General features: G+C 42.5%; 1 protein-coding gene across 1 annotated transcript in view; it reads left to right on the top strand.

Moving 5' to 3' along the window:
- Positions 1–21361, top strand: part of LOC122540179 (dynein axonemal heavy chain 8-like) — a 1258818-nt gene that overhangs the window by 778740 nt on the left and 458717 nt on the right. Inside the window, exons 41-42 of the mRNA XM_087976819.1 lie at positions 8007–8231; positions 14374–14546. Coding sequence (XP_087832945.1) covers positions 8007–8231; positions 14374–14546 — 398 coding nt within the window. The remainder of the gene's footprint in view (positions 1–8006; positions 8232–14373; positions 14547–21361) is intronic.

The raw sequence follows: 21361 nt of genomic DNA, 5'->3' as shown, positions 1-21361 counted from the left end.
GAATTGCAAAACTTGCGTCCACACCTCCCCCCTTACTTCCCTCCAAGGCCCCAAGGGACACTTCCATATCCACCACAAATTCACCTGCACCTCCACACACATCATCTATTGCATCCGCTGCACCCGATGTGGCCTCCTGTATATTGGGGAGACAGGCCGCCTACTTGCGGAACGTTTCAGAGAACACCTCTGGGACACCCGGACCAACCAACACAACCACCCTGTAGCCCAACACTTTAACTCCCCCTCCCATTCCACCAAGGACATGCAGGTCCTTGGACTCCTCCATCGCCAGACCATGGCATCACGACGGTTGGAGGAAGAGCGCCTCATCTTCTGCCTGGGAACCCTCCAACCACAACGGATGAACTCGGATTTCTCCAGTTTCCTCATTTCCCCTCCCCCCACCTTGTCTCAGTCAAATCCCTCGAACTCAGCACTGCCTTCCTAACCTGCAATAATCTTCCTGACCTCTCCACCCCCACCCCCATTCCGGCCTATCACCCTCACCTTAACCTCCTTCCACCTAGTGCATTTCCAAAGCCCCTCCCCCAAGTCCCTCCTCCCTACCTTTTATCTTAGCCTGCTGGAAACACTTTCCTCATTCCTGAAGAAGGGCTTATGCCCAAAACGTAGATTCTCCTGTTCCTTGGATGCTGCCTGACCTGCTGCGCTTTTCCAGCAACACATTTTCAGCTATGAGAACTAACTTGCCCAAATTCCTAAGTTTTCATGTCTTTCTCCACAGTAAACACAGAGGAGAAATATTCATTGAGGACCTCACCCATTTCCTGTGATTCTACACATAAAGGTCCACCATGGTCCTGGAGGGGGCCTATTCTCTCTCTAGTTATTATTTTTCCTTCAATATACCTGATGTACCTCTTTGCATTCACCCTAATCTTCTCAGCCAAGGCTATCCTGTGCCCCATTTTTGCCCTCCTGATTTCCTCCTTCAGTAAACTCCTATATTCCCTATATACCTCCAGGGATTCCCTTGATCCCATCTGTCTGGCCCTGAGCCATACCTCAATATCTCTTATCATCCAGGGCTCCTTATTTCTGTCAACCTTAACCTTCACCCTCACAGGAATATATAGACCTTGAACTCTAGCTACCTCACTTTTAAAGGCCTTCCACTTGCCAGAGGTCCCTTTCCCTGCAAACAAGCTACTCCAATCAACTCCTGCAAGCTCCTGCCTAATTCCATCGAAATTTGCCTTGCCCCAATTTAGAACTTGAACCTATGGACCAGTTTTGTCCTGAAACATAACTGTCTTAAAATTAATAGTACTATGGTCACTGGTCCCAAAGTGCTTCCTCACTGTCACCTCAGCGACATGTGCTGCCCTACTTCCCAAGAGTAGGTCAGGTTTTGCCTCTTTCTTGAGTAGGACCCTCTATATACTGCTTGAAAAAACCTTCTTCTACGCACTGAACAAATTCTACCCCATCTATCCCCTTAACGCTCTGGCAGTCCCAGTCTCTGTTAGGAAAATTAAAATCTCCTACTCTGACAACCCTACTGCTCCTGCAAGTCTCCCCAGTTTCCCTACATACTTGTTTCTCTAATTCCTGTTGACTATTTGGGGGCCTATAGTGCAATAACGTCACCATCTTCTTATTTCTTAGCTCCACCCACAAAGCAATAAGGATCAGAGAATGGCAGAGTACAAAATATATTTCTAATGGGAGGATCCACAATCTATGGCTAACTAAAGAAGTTAGGCAAAATATAAAACTTAAGAGGTAAGTATATATTTGCATAAAAATGCTTGGCAGGTCAATAATTGGTCAAATATAAATAACAGCAGAGAATGACTAAAAGGTTAATCAGGAGGAAGAAAGTAAAACATGAAAGCAAGCTAGCTAGGAATAAAAAATGGATAAGAGTTCCTACAGTTATTTAAAATAGAAAAGAGTAATTAAAATGAGTGTTGGCCTTCTGAAGAGTAAGAATGCATAGTTACGGGCAGAAAATAAGTAAATCACACAGAGTGACCGAATATTTTCTTCCATCTTCACTATGAGGAATACAAACAAAAATACAGTAATAGCTATCATTCAGGAGTTGGAAAGGAGAAAGGGAGTTAGAAAAATTTCACTCATGAGGGAAGTGGTATAAAGTTGCAGCCTGTTTCAGGTGAACTTCATCCAAGGGTCCTGAAAGAGGAGTCAAATGAGTAGTAGAAGTGTTGGTGTTACTTTGCTAAAACATTCTGGATTCGGGAATTGTTCCAACAGACTGAGAAGTAGAAAATATAACCCTTTTATACGAGATGGGCAGACGGCAGATTATAGGAAACTAAAGGGCACTTATCTTGATATTTGTCATGGGAAAGCTGTTAGAATCAATCATTGAAAAAACTATAGCTGTATATGTAAAGAAACTCAAAATAATTAGGAATTAACAGAAACAAGATGAGAAATTGCTGGAAAACCTCTGTGGATAGAAAGTAGAGTTAACATTTCAGGTCCAGTGACCCTTAATCAGCATGGTTTTGCAAAAGAAAAATCATGTGTAACCATCAAAACTCGTAGTGAAGTTAGTAACATACTTGCTTGGATAGGACATTGGCTGGCTGGCAAAAGAAAGAGACTAAACGAAAATGACTGGCAGCATGTAACAAGCAGAGTCCCACAACCATCTGTGCTAGGGCCTCAACATTTTGCATTATCCTTCAGTGCTTTCAGTGCACAAATGTGTGGAAATTTGCAGACAACACTGCAACACATTTGGTAGGAAAGTATTGTGTGAAGAAGACAAGAATGTTGCAGGAAAATTTGGATAGGCTGTGTGAGTGGCAAATACCTGGCAGATGGAGTGTACTGTGGGCAAAAGTGGAGTTGTCCACTTTGACAGGAAGAATGTAAAAGTAAAGTATTATTTAAATAGGCACAAAAGGTCCACAGCAGGTATGATCTCCCTGGCCCTACATTCATCCCTCAAACATTTTGGACAACAAGGATACCTATGTCAGGCTCCTACTTATTAACTACAGCTCTGTCTTTAACACCATAATTCCAAACAAACACATCTCCAAATTCTGGGACCTAGGTCTTTGTTCCCTCTCTCTATAACTGAATTCTCAACTTCCTGGCCAACAGACCGCAGTCAGTAAGTTTGGTGACAACATCTCCTTCCAAGATAATCCTCAACACCAGTGCTGTGCAAGGCTGTGTATTCAGCCCTTTGCTTTATCTTTTATACACATATATACCAACTTCCACACCAACTCCATTGACAAGTTTAATGATGGCAACACTCTTGTAGATCAGATCTCAAACAACAATGGGACGGAGTGCAGGAAGGAGATACAGTACTTAATAGAATGGTGTAAAGACAACAGTCTCTCCGTCAATGTCAGCAAAACAAACGAGATGATCATTGACTTCTGGAAGCGAACTGGAGGGCATGCCCCTGTCTGCATCACTGGTGCTGAGGTGAAGATGATCAAGAGTATCAAGCTCCTGGGACTGACGATCGCCAACAATTTGTCTTGGTCCAGCCTTGTTGACATTACAGTCAAGAAAGCACAGCAATATGTCTACTGCCTCAGAAAGCAGAGGGAATTCAGCATGTCCATAAAGATATTGATCTTTATAGATGCACCATACAAAGCAACTTATCTGGATGCACTGTGTGGTATGGCAACTGCTCTTCCCAAGACCAAACGTAACTGCAGAGAGTTATGAACACAGCGCAGTCCATCATGCAAACCAGCCTTTCATCCATTGACTCTATCTGTATTCCCTCTGCATTGGGAAAGCAACCAACATGATCAAAGACAACTTTCACCCCAGTTCTACTCTCTCCCAGTCTCAGGCAGAAGATATAAAAGTTTCAAACAGATTCAACAACAAGTTCTTCCTCACTGTTACCAGCTATTTGAATGGATCTCTTTAATGTTAATGTTGATCACTTTCTGCATCTTCTCGGCAGCTGTAAGATTGTATCCTGCATTATGTTCCTGCATTATGTTCTGTTATCCTGATGCACTTGTGTAGTAGAATCTGCCTATAAAGCACTTATGACAACAATTCTCAATGTATCTCGCTACATGTGACAGTAATAAATCAAATCAAATCAAATAAAGAGCAACTGTGGAATTCTGAGTTGCAAAATAATGTAGGTATTCTTGTGTATGAGTCACAAAAATGTTAGTTAGCAGGTACGGAATGTAATGAAGAACAGCAATGCGATTCTATCCTTTATTGTAATTTAATATGTTCAAGGTGAAAGGGGAAACATTTAAAAGGGACCTAAGGGGCAACCTTTTCATGCAGAGAGTGGTCTGTGAATGGAATGAGCTGCCAGAGGAAGTAGAGGCTGGTATAATTACAACATTTAAAAGATATCTGGATAGGTATGTGAATAGAAAGGGTTTAGAGGGATATGGGCCAAGTGCTGACAAATGGGACTAGATTAGTTTAGAATATCTGGTCAGCATGGACAAGTTGGACTGAAGGGTCTGTTTCCGTGCTGTACATCTCTATGACTCTATTATATAAAAATAAGATGTTATGCTTCAGTTATGCAGGCCAATGGTGAAACTGCATCCCAAACACAGGGGAACCTCGATTATCCGAACGTGATGGGTAGGCGCTATGTCGTTTGGATATTCAATTATTCGGTTAATTGATTACATGCCTTTCCTCTGGAGCTCGGAGTTTGTAAAGTCTGCTCCTCGTTCAGGAGACTGAATGGGTTGTCTTATGAGGACAGGTTAGACAGGCTGGGTTTGTTTCCACTAGAGATCACAAGAATGAAGGGTGATTTGATTTGAAATACATGGGATCCTGGCTGATCTTGACAAGATAGACGTTGATTTTTCCTCTTGTCAGTTGATGCAGAAATAAAGTATTTTTAAGAGAGATGTGAATAGATTCTTGCTAGGCATGGGAATTAGATATTATCAGTTGGAGATGGGAATGTAAAATTTAAAACATAAGCAGATAAGCTTTGCTGTTATGACTGAGCAGGCTCAAGGTGCAAAATGATTGGGTTTTGCTCCTATTTTTACAATTGTATTGTCATACTAGTACCTGCAAATTCCTCTCCAAGTCACATACTATCATGACTTGAAATTCCATTATCAATTCTTTACTATCACTGGGTCAAAATCTTGGAAGATCCCCTCCAACAGTACTGTGGATGTACCTTTACCACATTGCTGCAGTGGTTCAACATTAGAGCTCACTGCTTCTTGTCAGAGGCAGTTAGGGATGGGAAAGAAAACTTGCTGTAGCCAGTAAAGCCAACATTCTTCAAATGAGTTTTAGAACTTAAATAAACCTGTTATTCACAAATATCTTAACCTCAAGGCTATGCTATGTTGATGCCAGCTCTTTTTCTGCTGACATTTAAATATAGGAAGATTAATTGAAATGCTTTACTTAACCCTTATTGTAAAACAAATTGTTATTATTATTGCCCCAGCTTCACAGTCAAACTTTCAATTTTTGGAGAAAAGGAAATAAATTTACAGTACTAATCCACCCATTAACTTACGCTTTTCCTGAGATCTCAATTTGTTTTATTTGTCCTGGCTCATTTCATTGAATCTGGCCTGCCTCATATTTATGAAGTGTATCAACAAACATGGATGACTGAATATCTGTTTCTCCAGATGACCTCATTATGAATATTTGCCTGAACTCCAAGTCCAATTTACTAGATTGGAGTATTTTTGTTTGCTCACTAGCAGGATGTGGGTGTCCCTGGATGGGCCACCATTTTTTGCCAATTCCTAGTTGCTCTTGTAAAGGTGCTGGTGAGCTGTTTTCATGGCCTGCTGCAGTCCATGTGTTATAGGTAGACGCTTAGTGTCCTTGGGAAAGGAATTCCAGGATTACACAGGCTCAGCTAGGCTATTAACTTTATTTGATTGCCATCGTTATGAGATTATATTAAGTTATTCTTTCTTTGATCTGTTTCTCAGCAGCATTCATTTAAACAATATTAGAAGGTTCGATGCAGAGTAAATTTTCTGTTATGGAATCGACGAATTACGGTGCTTAACTGACATTTTGATCAGATTATTACTAATTTCTAAATGGTGGATTCTTTATTAGCAGATGAAAACTTGCTTTAAAAATATCCATGCTTGATTAATGGGTATGACAGGTATTGTGGGAGCACCATTATATATGTCGCATGTAATCTGGATGGGGTGAAGGAAATGGATAAGGATATGAGAATGAGGCTGAGGGAGCAGATTCAACTTTCAGATAACTGAGATAAAATCCCAGAGAACCAAGATGAATATTCTATCTAGTCTGTAACAGCACCTGCTCACCTCCATTTCTGAATCAGAACTGCTTTTAGGACTGACATTCCAACACAATTCCACCCCCATTTTTTCAATTCAATTCATTCCACATGCTGTCAAGAAATAGTTGAAGGTACTGGCTACTGCAAAAGCTATGAACCCTGACAACATTCCAACAATAGTACTGAAGACTTGTGCTCCAGAACTCGCCGTACTCCTACCCAGGCTGTTCCATTACAATATAACAGTGGCATCTAATCAAAAATATAAAAAACCACCCGGGTAAGTCCTTAACACAAAAAGCAAGGCAAATCCAATCCAGCAAATTATGCCCCACCAGTCTCTACTCGATAATCAGTAATGTAATGGAAGGTGTAATTAACAATACGACAAAGCATCTTTTCAGCAATAACCTGCTCAGTGATGTCCAGTTCAAGTTCTGCCAAGGCCATTCAGTTCCTGACCTCATTACAACCTTGGTTCAAACATGGACAAAAGACTTGAAATTCAGAGGTGAGGTGAGAGTGACAGACTTTGATATCAAGGCCACATTCGAACAAGTGTGACATCATGAAGCCCTAGCAAAACTAGAATCAGTGGGTATCAGAGAACAAACTCTGTGCTGATTAAAATCATACATGGCATATAGGATGATGGTTTTGGTTGTCAGTCATCTCAGCTCCAGGACATCTCTTCAGGAGTTCCTCAGGGCCAACCATCTTCAGCTGCTTCATAAATGATATTCCCTCCATCATAAGGTCAGAAATTTGGATGTTCAGCAATGATTGACTTGATTTGATATGATAGTGCAATGGTGAGAATAAATCAATGTTCAGCACTATTCATGATTCCTCATATATTGGAGCAGTTCATGTTCAAATGCAGCAAGATCTGGACAATATCCAAGCTTGGGACGACAAGCAGCAAGTAACATTCATGTCACAGAACTGCCAAGCAGTGACCATGTCCAGTGAGAGACAATCTAACCCCTGCTTCTTGTCATTCAAAAAATCACTGAATCCCCTCCATCAACATCCTATGGTGAGGTTGGGGGTCAGGGTGTTGGGATTACCACTCACCAGACACTGAACTGGATTTACCTTTAACATAGAGTGGCCACAAGAAGCAATCAGATACTAGGAACAATCTCCACCAGTGATGCTCAGTAAAAGCAATGTGTACTATCTACAAGATTCACTGCAGAAATTCACTGAAAGATTCTTCGACAGCATCTTCCAAACTCACGGCCATTTCCATCTAGAAGGACAAAGGTAGCAGATACATGTGAACACTGCCAGCTGCAAGTTCCCCTTCAAGTCACTCACCATCCTGACTTGGAAATATGTTCCTTATTGCTGGGTCAAGATCCTGTAATTCCCTCCCTGAGTGCATTGTGGATCTACAAACAGCACATGGGCAGCAGTGGTTCAAGAAGGTTGCTCACTACCACCTTATCAAAGGCATTTAGCGACGGCAGTAAATGCTGGCCAGCCAATGATGCCCACATCCCACATATGAATAAATAAAATCTTCTCAGAGTGAAATGGTGAACACAGGACCCATTTATCTGGAGATAGCTCTCCACCATCTTGGGAAATTTCTTGACTCCTTGTTCCTACTACGTTTATTCAGTTTTGATCCAGTGTTTCAGGTCTGTGACTGTGACAGTACTGGGTTATTTATGTCATTCATTTGTATGCACATACCCTCAATGTTTTCTTTTCATACCTCCAGGTAGGAATTCTTGCAATCCAGATAATATGGACACGGGATTCAGAGGATGCAATTAAACTTGCAAAAGACAGTAAAAAGATTATGCAAACAACTAACCAGAAGTTTCTAGATCTGCTGAATGCCCTAATCAGCCAAACAACATACGACCTGACTACATTTCAAAGAATCCAGTTTGAAACTCTCGTCACCATCCACGTTCATCAGAGAGACATATTTGATGACTTGGTATGGTGAAAGAATTTATATTTGTATTTCAATTCTCATTTATTCTTTCACTTTAATGCTGTTAGTTAATATTTTTAAACTAACCCGGATTCCTTCACAAAAGTTGCCATTTCACAGAGAGATGGAAATGTTCTGGCATATATATAAGAGGAGCAGAAGTAGAATATTCGGCCCCCTGATTCTGCTTTGGCATTCAATAAGATTATGGTTGATATGTTCACATTTTGAATTCCACAGTCCCATCCATAATGTTGGGTTAGGATGACCATCGCCTAGTGGTGTTATCACTAGACTGTTAATCCAGAGATCCAGGTAATATTCTGGGGTAATAAGCTTAAATCCCACAACAGATGGTGGAATTTGAATTCAATTTTGTTTAAAATGTCCTGAATTAAAAGTCTAAAGATGACCAGAAATCCATTGTTAGGGGAAAAGTCCATGTAGTTCATAAAAGTCATGTAAAGAAGGAAACTGCCATCATTACCTGGCCTGGACTACATGGAACCCTAGACCTACAGCAAAGTGGTTGACTCTTAATGCCTTCTGGGCAATTAGGGTAATAAATCCTGGCCTAGCCAGTGATTCCCTCATTTATTAGGAATGGAAGTAGAGAAATGGCAAATTTCTCCTCTCCAACCTGTTCACCATTAAAAAACTTACAGCTGATCTTTCACCTGACTATGTGTAACTTTCGTTTCAGTATCATGCCTCAATTAAGAAAAGTATCAACCTTACGTTGATTTTGAGTTTTAAAATTCTGCCACCTTTTCTTTTAAGAAATTTTACCTAACTTCCCCTCTGAAAGACCTGGCTAATGTTTAGGCTTCCGGCTAATTCGACATGTCCAACCAGTGGAAATAATTTCTATCTATTCACTGTATCCACTATCTATCCACTCAAATCAAGTTATCTTGGATCTTCTAAATTACAGAGAATACAGGATTGGTTAGCTGAAAGGAAAGCAGAGAATAGGGTTAAATGGATCATCATCTCGGTGGCAAGCTGTATCTAGTGGAGTATCCTGGGAATCAATCCTGCAGCTTCATCTAGCTTCAACATAAATTAATGCGTTGGATGAAGGAACTGAATATAGCTAACTTTATAACAACAGAAAGATGAGTAAGGATGTAAGTTATCAAGGGTGCCTGAGAGGTCAACAAAGAAATTTAGTGAGTCAACAAAAATTTGGCATGGAGTATAATATTGCAAGCTATGAAATGTTCACTTTGGCAGGGTGCCTTGGTGTATCAATCACAAAGGGTTAATATATAGGTTCACCATGTGATTAAGAAGGCATGTGTAATTAAAAACAGAAATTTCTGTGAAGACGCAGTAGGTATGACACATCAGGAGTAGATGTACAATTTTGGTGTCCTTGCTTCAGAAAGGACATAATACAAGAAAACTGTTCAGAGAAGGTTCATTCGATTTATTCCTGCGATGAATGAGTTAACTAATGAAGGGTTTTGACCACTGTTTGGTGCCAAATTTCTTGAGTGTTGTTTGGAGCTACACTCATCCAGGCAAGTGTAGAATATTCCATCACCCACCTGACTTGTGCCCCATCAATGGTAGACAAGCTTTGAAGAGCCAGGAAGTGAGTTATTCATGACAGTATTCCTCGCCTCTGATATGCTCTGATAGCCACTGCATTTGCATGGTGAGTCCAGTTGAGTTTCTGATCAATGATAACTGCCAGGATTTTGATAGTGAGAGAATCAGTCAAGGTGTAATTAAATTTTAAAGGGGTTAAGTTGCATTGTCTCGTTTTGGAGAAGGCAATTGCCTGGGTTTGCATGGCGCACATGTCATTTACCATTTTTACAAGATTTACAAGGATGTTGCCAAGGTGGGACGATTTGAGCTCTGGGGAGAGGTTGACTAGGCAGGGGCTGTTTTCCCTGGAACGTCGGAGGCTGAAGGTTGACCTTATAGAGGCTTAGAAAATTATGAGGGGCATGGATAGGATAAACAGACAAAGTCTTTTCCCTGGGGCCGGGAAGTCCAGAACCAGAGGGCATAGGTTTAGGGTGAGAGGGGAACAATATAAAAGAGACCTAAGGGGCAACTTTTTCATACAGAGGGTGGTACGTGTATGGAATGAGCTGCCAGTGGAAGTGGTGATGGCTGGTACAATTGCAACATTTAAAAGGCATTTAGATGGGTATATGAATGGGAAGAGTTTGGAGGGATATGGGCCAGAAGCTGGCAGGTGGAACTAGATTGAGTTGGGATACCTGGTCGGCATGGATGGGTTGGACCGAAGGGTCTGTTTCCATGCTGTACACCTCTATGACTCTTTGACTCTGTGACTCTATTCTGACATTATGATAGTTTGGCTAGGACACTAAACTTAGGAACTCCTAGAGTGGTGTCCTGGAGCTGAGACGACTAAACTCCATCAACCCATAATCATCTTTCGATGTGCCAATTATAACTTCAACTAGCAGAGAGTTTGCCCATTGATACCCATTGATTCCAGTTTCTCAAGAGCTTCTTTGATGCCACACTTGATTAGATTAGGTTACTTCCAGTGTGGAAACAGGCCCTTCGGCCCAACAAGTCCACACCACCCCGCTGAAGCGCAACCCACCCATACCCCTACATTTACCCCTTACCTAACACTACAGGCAATTTAGCATGGCCAATTCACCTGACCTGCACATTTTTGGACTGTGGGAGGAAACCGGAGCAGCCGGAGGAAACCCACGCAGACACGGGGAGAACGTGCAAACTCCACACAGTTAGTCGCCTGAGGCGGGAACGGTGGGCGGCACAGTGGCACAGTGGTTAGCACTGCTGCCTCACAGTGCCTGAGACCTGGGTTCAATTCCTGCCTCAGGCGACTGACTGTGTGTAGTTTGCATGTTCTCCCCGTGTCTGCATGGGTTTCCTCCGGGTGCTCCGGTTTCCTCCCACAAAAAGCAGGAGCACTTTTCCTATTCATGTGCTTATTCAAATATCTTTGAAGCACTGTAATTTAACCCACATCCACCACTTCCTTAGGAAGTTAATTCCACACACGAACCACCTTTTGTGTAAAAAAATTGCCCCTCATGTCATTTTTTTAAAAATCTCTCTCTTCTCACCTTAAAGTACTGCCCCCTCATCTTGCAATCTCTCATCCGAGGGAAAAGATAACTACCATTAACTCAATGTAGCTCTGTCATTATTCAATAAATGTCAATCAGGTCACCTCTCAACCTCCTATGCTCCAGTGAAAAAAGTCCTAGCCTATCCGACCTTTCTTTAAAACTCAAACCTTCCAAACTTGGCAACATCCTGGTAAATCTCTTCTGAGCCCTCTGTACCTTGATAACATCCTTTCTATAACTGGGCCACCAGAACTGGACACAATATTCACGAAGAGGACTCACCAATGTCCTGCACAACCTCAACAAGACATCCCAGCTCGTATGCTCAAAGGACTGAGCAATGAAGGCAAGCGTACCAAACACCTTTTTAACCATCCTGTCTATATGTGATGCAAACTTCAAAGAATTATGTAGCTGCATTCTCAGGTCTCTCTATTCTCCAACACTACCCAAGACCCTACTACTAATTGTATAAGCCCTACCCTTGTTTGTTGTACCAAAATGCAATATCTCACATTTATCCAGAAAGAAACCATCTAACGTTTTTCAGCCCATTGATCCATTTGGTCAAGATCCCTTAGTAATCTTAGAAAACCTTCTTCACTGTCTACTATGCCACAAATTTTAGTATCATCTCTAAACGTATTATCCATGCCTTCTATAGTCTCATCCAAATAATTTATATAAATGACAACAAAAGAGGACCAAGAAGTGATCCCTGTGGAATACCTCTGATGATGTAATGTGTTGTCAATGTGAAGGACTTCACTGTCACAAGGACTGTGTGGTGGTCAATCCTACTGATACTGTTATGGATGCATGCATCTGCGACAGACTATTTAGTGAGGATGATATCAAGTACGTTTTTGGGGCAGCACGGAGGCTCAGTGGTTAGCACTGCTGCCTCACAACACCAGGGTCCCAGGTTTGATTCCAGCCTTGGGCGACTGTCCTTGTGAAGTTTGCACATTCTCCCTGCGTCTGCATGGGTTTCCTCCGGGTACTCCGGTTTCTTCCCAAAGTCCAAAGATGTGCAGGTCAGGAGAATTAATCATGCTAAATTGCCCATAATGTTAGGTGCATTAGTCAGAGGGAAATGGGACTGGGTGGGTTACTCTTCGGAAGGTCATTGTGGACTTGTTGGGCCGAAGGGAATCTAATCCAGTCTAACCTAATCCTCTGGGTATCTCACCACTTATCATAGAGTCATAGAGTCACAGAGATGTACAGCAAAGAAACAGACCCTATGGTCCAACTTGTCCATACCGACCACATATCCTAACCCAATCTAGTCCCACCTGCCAGCATCTGGCCCATATCCCTCCAAACCCTTCCTATTCATATACCCACCCAGATGCCTTTTAAATGTTGCAATTGTACTAGCCTCCACACTTCTTCTGGCAGCTCATTCCATATACATACCACCTTCTGCATGAAAAGTTGGCCTTCAGGTTTCTTTTATATCTTTCCCCTCTCACCCTAAACCTATGCCCTATAGATCTGGACATTCCCCCCTAGGGAAAATACTTTGTCTATTTATCCTATCTATGCCCCTCATGATTTCATAAGCTTCTACAAAGTCACCCCTCAGCCACCAATGCTCCAGGGAAAACAGCCCCAGCCTATTCAACCTCTCCCTATAGCTCAAATCCTCCAACCGTGGCAGCATTCTTGTAAATCTTTTCTGAACCCTTTTAAGTTTCACAACACCCTTCCAATAGGAAGAAGACCAGAATTACACGCAATATTCCAACAGTGGCCTAACCAATGTCCTGTACAGCTGCAACGTGACCTCCCAACCCCTGTACTGAATATTCTGACCAATAAAGGAAAGCATATACAATGCCTTCTTCACTATCCTATCTACCTGCAACTCTACTTTCAAGGACCTATGAACCTGCACTCCTAAGTCTCTTTGTTCAGCAACACTCACTGGGACCTTACCATTAAGCGTATAAGTCCTGCTAAGATTTGTTTTCCCAAAATACAGCACCTCGCATTTATCTGAATTAAACTCCATCTGCCACTTCTCAGCTCATTGGCCCATCTGATCAAGATCCTGTTGTAATCTGATGTAACCTTCTTCACTGTCCACTACACCTCCAATTTTGGTGTCATCTCTGCAAACTTACTAACTGTACCTCTTATGCTCACATCGAAATCATTTATATAAATGATTAAAAGTAGTGGACCCAGCACCAATCCTTGTGGCACTCCACTGGTCACAGGCCTCCAGTCTGAAAAGCAACCCTCCACCAGCACCCTCTGTCTTCTACATTTGAGCCAGTTCTACATCCAAATGGCTAGTTCTCCCTGTATTCCATGAGATCTAATCATGCTAATCAGTCTCCCATGGGGAACCTTGTCGAACACCTTACTGAAGTCCATATAGATCACATCCACCAATTTGCCCTCATCAATCCTCTTTGTTACTTCTTCAAGAAACTCAGTCAAGTTTGTGAGACATGATTTCCCATGCACAAAGACATGCTGACTATCCCTAATCAGTCCTTGTCTTTCCAAATACATGTACATCCTGTCCCTCAGGATTCTCTCCAACAACTTGCCCACCACCAACATCAGGCTCACTGGTCTATAGTTTCCTGGCTTGTCCTTACCACCCTTCTTAAACAGTGGCAGCATGTTAGCCAACCTTCAGTCTTCTGGCATGTCACCTGTGAGTATTGATGACATAGTCAGACATTATATCCCAGGCACCTTTGAGAAATGCTACCTTTCTAGCATATGCACATCTGCATATAACGCTGTGTTACTACACAGAACAGAGAACAGTACAGCACAGTACTTGTACCCTCACAGGTTACATCCTCCCTTTTTGGTATGCCTGGGGCTGCTATAGTGCACTTTATTGAAGAAATCAATCCTGTAATTGGAATGTCAATGTCGAGTGAGGGATCTGCTTGACCATGAGGATGTAAATTGTATTTGAATGCAATGCTGCAACATTGTAACAACATTTAAAATGTTTTCTGTTTCTGATATCGTACTCATGTATGCATGTGAATATTATACTTTTCCCTCTACAGGTAAAAATGCATATCAAATCAATTACTGACTTTGAATGGTTGAAACAAAGCAGAGTTTATTTTAGAGATGAAACGCAAGATATCATAGTGGGAATCACTGATGTAGAATTTATCTATCAAAATGAATTTTTGGGATGCACTGATAGACTTGTTATCACACCTTTGACAGACAGGTGAGGATAAATCTTTGATGCTTCACTTGTTTTTTCTCATTGTTACCATCGTGATAAATGGGAAGTAGTAATTACATTTAAATTACCTGACTTGAAGACTTCTGGATCCAGGTTCCAGAACTAAGCTTGTGTTGTCTTAGCCCTCCCATAACTGACCTGACCAGGAACTAATTATGTGAAAGCTACGATTGGCAAATATCTAAATTTCCTAGTTTACACGGATGAGTTATTATTATGCCACCACTGCTAAAAATTAAATTACACAGAACCCAAGGGCAGATTTACCCCTAATTGCACCTAGGAATTTTTAATCACAGGGATAATCAATCAGAGAATGTCACCCCTGTCATTGATTCTATGAAGAGTTCTACTCTGATCACAGTTTGTTTCACTCTGGCTCCACCTATCAGCAGCAAGTGCAAGAGTGCGTCAGCCTGTGATTAGAGGAGCAGTGAAAAGCGGTTTGGTGAGCAAGCCAGGAACTCACTGCCATTGTTGTGAGCTGGGGAAGCGGGAGATGCAGGTTGAAGCTGACAGGTTCATTGTCTGGTGATGACTTTGGTGACATTGTGATCCAATTACCTATTAACTATTTACCTACAGTGACAGTAAATGATTTGTCACAATTTTCTGATAATTTATTCAGCTTGTTAAGAAGCGGCAGTTTCAACTAAATAAAAGGTGACTTGGTGAAGGGGAAAAAAAGAGATAATTTACCCAATTGTGGCATTGTGAGATGGTTCACTGATACCAGAGGTCAACAGGCTGTTGGCGCAGAATGTGTTGGTCCTGTTAAAGTTGTGAAGGTAGCGAGCTGCTCTCTAGCTGAGCTATTAAAGAACTCTTTCTTGGATCTTCCTCTGGTCTTCAATCTGGAGAAGAGAGCTCTCTCAGACCCACCTGATGTGGACCGTTCGATGAGGGCCACCTAATGAGGATTGCTATCCTCAACAGCTGCCTGACAAGAACCTCTGTCTGCCCTTGAGTACTTTATCTGCCCTGAGATGCCCCATAAATATCCCTATCCTTGATGATAGGGCAGCCAAGCACAAGACATTACACAAATGTCAGTTTGCATGCAGAAGATATGGTGGGGGACGGGGTAAGGGGTAAATGATAGGTAGTGACAGAGCCCAAACAGAGAGAAGAAAGATCCCTGTGGAACACCACTGGTCACCGAGCTCCAAGCTGAATACTTTCCATCTACTACTACCCTCTGACTTCTCTTGGCCAGCCAATTTGGTATCCAGAGAGCCAAATTTCTCTGAATCCTTGCTTCCTTACTTTCTGAATGAGCCTACCATGGGGAACTTTATTAAAAGCCTTGCTAAAATCTATGTACATCACTTCCACTGCTCTACCTTCATCAATGTGTTTTGTCACATGCTCAAAGAATTCAATAAGGCTTATGAGGTATGACTTGCCCCTCACAAAGCCATGCTGACTATCTCTAATCAAACTACGGTTTTCCAAGTAATCATAAATGCTGTCTCTCAGAATCCTCTCCAATAATTTGTCCACTACAGACGTAAGACTGACTGGTCTGTAATTCCCAGGATTAGGGAACTGGAGCGGGAACTGGATGAACTTCGGATCATTTGGGAGCCAGGGGCTGTGATAAATAAGATTTACAGGGAAGTAGTTACTCCTAGGCATGAAGAAAGCTGGGTGACTGTTCGAAGGGGGAAAAACAGTCAGTGGAGGGATCCCCTGTGGTTTTTCCCCTGAAAACCTCGTGTATACCATTTTGGATACTGTTTGGGGGGACGATTTACCAGGGGTATGCAGTGGAACCCAGGTCTCTGGCACAGAGCCTGTCCCTGTTGCACAGAAGGGAAGGAGGGAAAGGAGGAGAGTGTTAGTCATTGGGGACTCAATAGTTAGAGGGTCAAATAGAAGGTTTGTTGGGAATAAACAAGACTCATGGTTGGTGTGTTGCTTCCCAGGTGCCAGGGCCCTTGATGTCTTGGCTCGTATCTTTAGGGTCTTGAAGGGAGATGGTGACGAGCCTCAAGTCGTGGTCCACGTAGATACCAACAACATGGGTAGAAAGAGGGATAGGGATGTAAGGCAGGATTTCAGGGAGCTAGGGTGGAAACTGAGAGCTCGAACAAACAGAGTTGTTATCTCTGGTTTGTTACCCGTGCCATGTTATAGCGAGGCAAGGAATAGGGAGAGATATCAGCTGAACACGTGGCTGCAAGGATGGTGCAGGAGGGAGGATTTCAGGAACTTGGATAATTGGGGCTCATTCTGGGGAAGGTGGGACCTGTACAAACAGGACAGTCTTCACTTAAACCAGAGGGGTATTAATAACCTGAGTGGGAAATTTACTGGTGCTATTCAGGTGGGTTTAAACTAGCTCAGCAGGGGGATGGGAACCTGAGGTATAGTTGCAGTGCACAGGACGATGAGAGTAGGGAGGACAGGGACAGGATTTCACAGTCACAGGAATGTGCTGGCAGACAGCAAGCTGGTTTGAAGTGTGTCTACTTCAACGCCAAGTATCTGAAATAAGGTGGGTGAGCTTGCAGCATGGATAGGTCCCTGGGACTTCAATTTTGTGGCCATTTCGGAGACATGGATAGAGCAGGGTGAGGAATGGATGTTGCAGGTTCCAGGATTTAGATCTTTCATTAGGAACAGGCAAGGTGGTAAAAGAGGAAGAGGTGTGGCCTTGTTAGTCAAGGATAGTATAACGGTGGCTGAGAGAACTTTTGACAAGGACTCATCTATTGAGGTAATATGGGCTGAGGTTAGAAACAGGAGAGGAGAAGTTACACCGCTTGGAGTTTTTTATAGATCTCCGCAGAGTTCCACGGAGTGGAAGAGGGGATTGACAAAATTATTCTGGGTAGGAGTGAAAGGAACAGGGTGGTCATTCTGGGGACTTGAACTTCCCCAACATTGACCGGAAATGCTATAACTCTAGTATGTCGGATAGATCCGTTTTTGTTCATTGTGTACAGGAGGGTTTCCTGACACAGTATGTCGAAGCGCCGACAAGAGGGGAGGCCACATTAGATCTGGTGCTTGGTAATGAACCAGGCCAGGTGTTTGATTTAGTTGAGAGAGTGACCATAATTCAGTTACGTTTAGTTTAGCAATGGAAAGGAATAGGTACATGCCACAGACCAACAGTTATCGATGGGGCAAGGGCAATTATAATGCAATTAGGCAAGAATTAGGATGCATAGAATGGGGTAACAAAATGCGGGAGATGCAGACAATGGAAATGTGGAGCTGGTTTAAGGGACAGATATTGTGTGTCCCTGTCAGGCAGGGAGGAAGTGATAAGGTAAGGGAACTGTGGATTACTACAGAAATTGCATCTCTAGTTAAGCAGAAGAAGGCGGCTTATGTGTTGATGAGGCACGATGGTTCAGATGAGGTAATGAAGAGTTACAGATCAGCTAGGAAGGATTTAAAGAGAGAGTTAAGAAGAGCAAAGGGAGGACATGAGCAATCTTTAGCAAATAGAATAAAGGAGAGCCCTAAAGCTTTCTATAGGTATGTGAGGAACAAAAGGATGGCTAGGGTAGGAATAAGGCCAGTCAAAGACAGAAGTGGGAAGTTGAGTGTTGACCCTGTGGAGATCAGAGAGATGCTAAACGAACATTTCTCATTAGTTTTCACTCAGGAAAAGGAGAATATTGTAGAGGAGAAGAATGAGGTATGAGATATTAGACTAGAATGGATCGAGGTTAGTTACAAACAGGCGTTGGCTTCTGGATTAGTGGTGCTGGAAGAGCACAGCAGTTCAAGCAGCATCCAAGGAGCTTCGAAATCAATGTTTCGGGCAAAAGCCCTTCATCAGGATTCCTGATGAAGGGCTTTTGCCCGAAACATCGATTTCGAAGCTCCTTGGATGCTGCCTGAACTGCTGTGCTCTTTTTTTTTAGATTTTTTAGATTAGATTTTTTTTTTAGATTAGATTACAGTGTGGAAACAGGCCCTTCGGCCCAACAAGTCCACACCGACCCGCCGAAGCGAAACCCACCCATACCCCTACATTTACCCACACAGACACGGGGAGAACGTGCAAACTCCACACAGTCAGTCGCCTGAGTCGGGAATTGAACCCGGGTCTCTGGCGCTGCGAGGCAGCAGTGCTAACCACTGTGCCACCGTGCCGCCCAAAAGCTCTTCCAGCACCACTAATCCAGATTCTGGTTTCCAGCATCTGCAGTCATTGTTTTTACCTCGTTGATTACAAACAGGCGTTATCAATCCTAGAAGGAGTGAAAGTAGACAAGTCCCCTGGGCCAGATCTGATTTATCTGAGGATTCCCTGGGAAGCTAGGGAGGAGATAGCAGAGCCTGTGGCTTTGATATTTGAGTTGTCATTATCTACAGGTTTAGTACCAGCGGACTGGAAGATTGCAAATGTTGTGCCCTTGTTCAAGAAGGGCAGTAGAGATGACCCAGGTAATTATACACTAGTGAGCCTTACTTCTATTGTAGGAAAGGTTTTGGAAAGGATTATAAGAGATAAGATTTATAATCATCTAGCAAGCAACAATTTGATTTTTGATTATCAACATGATTTCGTTAAGGGCAGGTCATGTCTCACAAACGTCATTGAGTTTTTTGAGAAGGTGACCAAGCATGTAGATGAGGGTAGGTCAGTTGACGTGGTATACATGGACTTCAGTAAAGCCTTTTATAAGGTTCCACATGGTTGGAGAAAATGCAAAGGCATGGGATTGAAGGTAATGTGACAGTTTGGATTAGAAATTGGATTTTTGAAAGAAGGCAGAGAGTGGTGGTTAATGGAAAATATTCAGCCTAGAGTCCAGTTACTAGTGGTGTGCCACAAGGATGTGTTTTGGGACCATTGCCGTTTGTCATTTTTATAAGTGACTTAGACACAGGCATAGGTGGATGGATTAGTAAATTTGCAGATGACACAAAAGTCGGTGGAGTAGTGGACAGTTTGGAAGAATGTTGCAAGTTGCAGGGGGACTTGGATAAACTGCAGAATTGGGATGAGGGTTGGCAAATGGAGTTCAGTGCAGTGAAATGTGAAGTGATGCACTTTGGGAAGAATAACAGAAAGGCAGAGTACTGGTCAATGAAAAGATTCTTGGTAATTTGGATATACAGAGAGATCTTGGTGTCCATGTACATAGATCCCTGAAAGTTGCCATCCAGGTTGATAGTGCTGTTAAGAAGGCATAAAGTGTATTAGGTTTCATTGATTTGAGTTCCAGATCCGCACTATCATGCTGCAACTATACAAAATGCTAATGCGGCCGCACTTGGAATAATTTGCAGAGTTCTGGTCGCCATATTTCGGGAAGGATGTGAAAGCATTAGAAAAGGTGCAGAGGAGATTTACCAGGATGTTGCCTGATCTGGAGGGAAGGTCTTATGAGGAAAGGCTGAGAGACTTAGGTCTGTACTCATTGGAAAGACGAAGGCTAAGAGGGCACTTGATAGAGATATACAAGGTGAACAAAGGATTAGATAGGCTAGACAGTGAAAGTCTTTTTCCTAGGATGATGCCGTCAGCTCGTACGAGGGAGCATAATGACAAATTAAGGAGTGATAAACTTAAGACAGATGTCAGAGGCAGGTTCTTTACTCAGAGAGTGGTAAGGGCGTGGAATGCCAGGTAGTTAACTCGGCCACATTAGGGAGATTTAAACGATCCTTGGATAAGTACATGGATGATGATGGGATAGTGATGATGGGGACAAGCTGAGAATAGTTCACAGGTCAGCGCAACATCGAGGGCAAAAGGGCCTGTTCTGCGCTGTATTGCTCTATATTCTATGTTCTATTTGCCAACCTCCAATCATCTGGCACTAGTCCAGTCGACAGTGACGATGCAAAGACCATTGCTAAAACAATGCAGCAATCTCTTCTCTCACTTCCTGGAGTAACCTTGGGTATATCCTGGCAGGCCCAGGGGACTTATCTATCCTTGTGTTTTTCAAAGTTCTCGGCACATTCTTCTTCTTAACATGAACCTCTTCAAGCATATCAGCCTGTTTCACGTTGTCATCACAAATGACAAGGTGCCTCTCACTAGTGAATATTGAAGCAAAGTATTCATTATGGACCTTCTCTACATCCACTGCCTCCAGACACAAGTTCCCTCCACTATCCCTAATGGGCTCGACCCTCACTCTGGCCATCCTCTTGTTCCTCACATAAATATAGAATGTCTTAGGATTTTTCTTAATCCTATCTGCTGAAACTTTTTCATGCTCCTTTCTTGCTCTCCTAGGTCCATTCTTCAGTTCCTTCCTGGCTACCTTATAACCCTCTGGAGTCCTGTCTGATCCTTGCCTCCTCAATCTTCAGTATACATCCTTCTTCCCCTTAATTAGATGTTCTACATTCCTTGTGACCCAAGGTTCCTTCACCCTGTTAAAAATATTCTTAAGCAGGCAGCCCAGACCATAACTTTGCAACTTGTTTTGGTAAGTGTACAGTGAAAGTTACTCAGAGTAAGTTAGCTAGATTGACTACCAGGTTTTAAAATGGACAAAAATTTATTCATAAAATTACATAATGAAATACAAAGGACAGAATAAAGAGCCCCTACAGAATTCAGTCCATCCAAACTAGACTTAATTATGTTCCAAATATAAACAGTTGCAATAGCAAACCCCCTTAAACACAGTAAAAATTAAACAAAGGCTTACAGGTTAAAGTTAGAAGGGCAGAAGGAGAGAAACTTTAGCAGGCTGTTTCCACACAGCTCACTGCTGAACTCCCTAACTAGTTCTAGACTGAACAGCTCAGCTTAACTTCAGTTTCCAGGACTGGTCACTCCCCTCTCATAATGCAGGTCACTTCGAAAT

Source organism: Chiloscyllium plagiosum, unplaced genomic scaffold (genome assembly GCF_037043375.1).
Source record: "Chiloscyllium plagiosum isolate Xiang-an unplaced genomic scaffold, Cpla_swu_hap1 HiC_scaffold_3, whole genome shotgun sequence".
Classification (NCBI taxonomy): domain Eukaryota; kingdom Metazoa; phylum Chordata; class Chondrichthyes; order Orectolobiformes; family Hemiscylliidae; genus Chiloscyllium; species Chiloscyllium plagiosum.
This window is presented reverse-complemented; position numbering and strand designations above follow the sequence as displayed.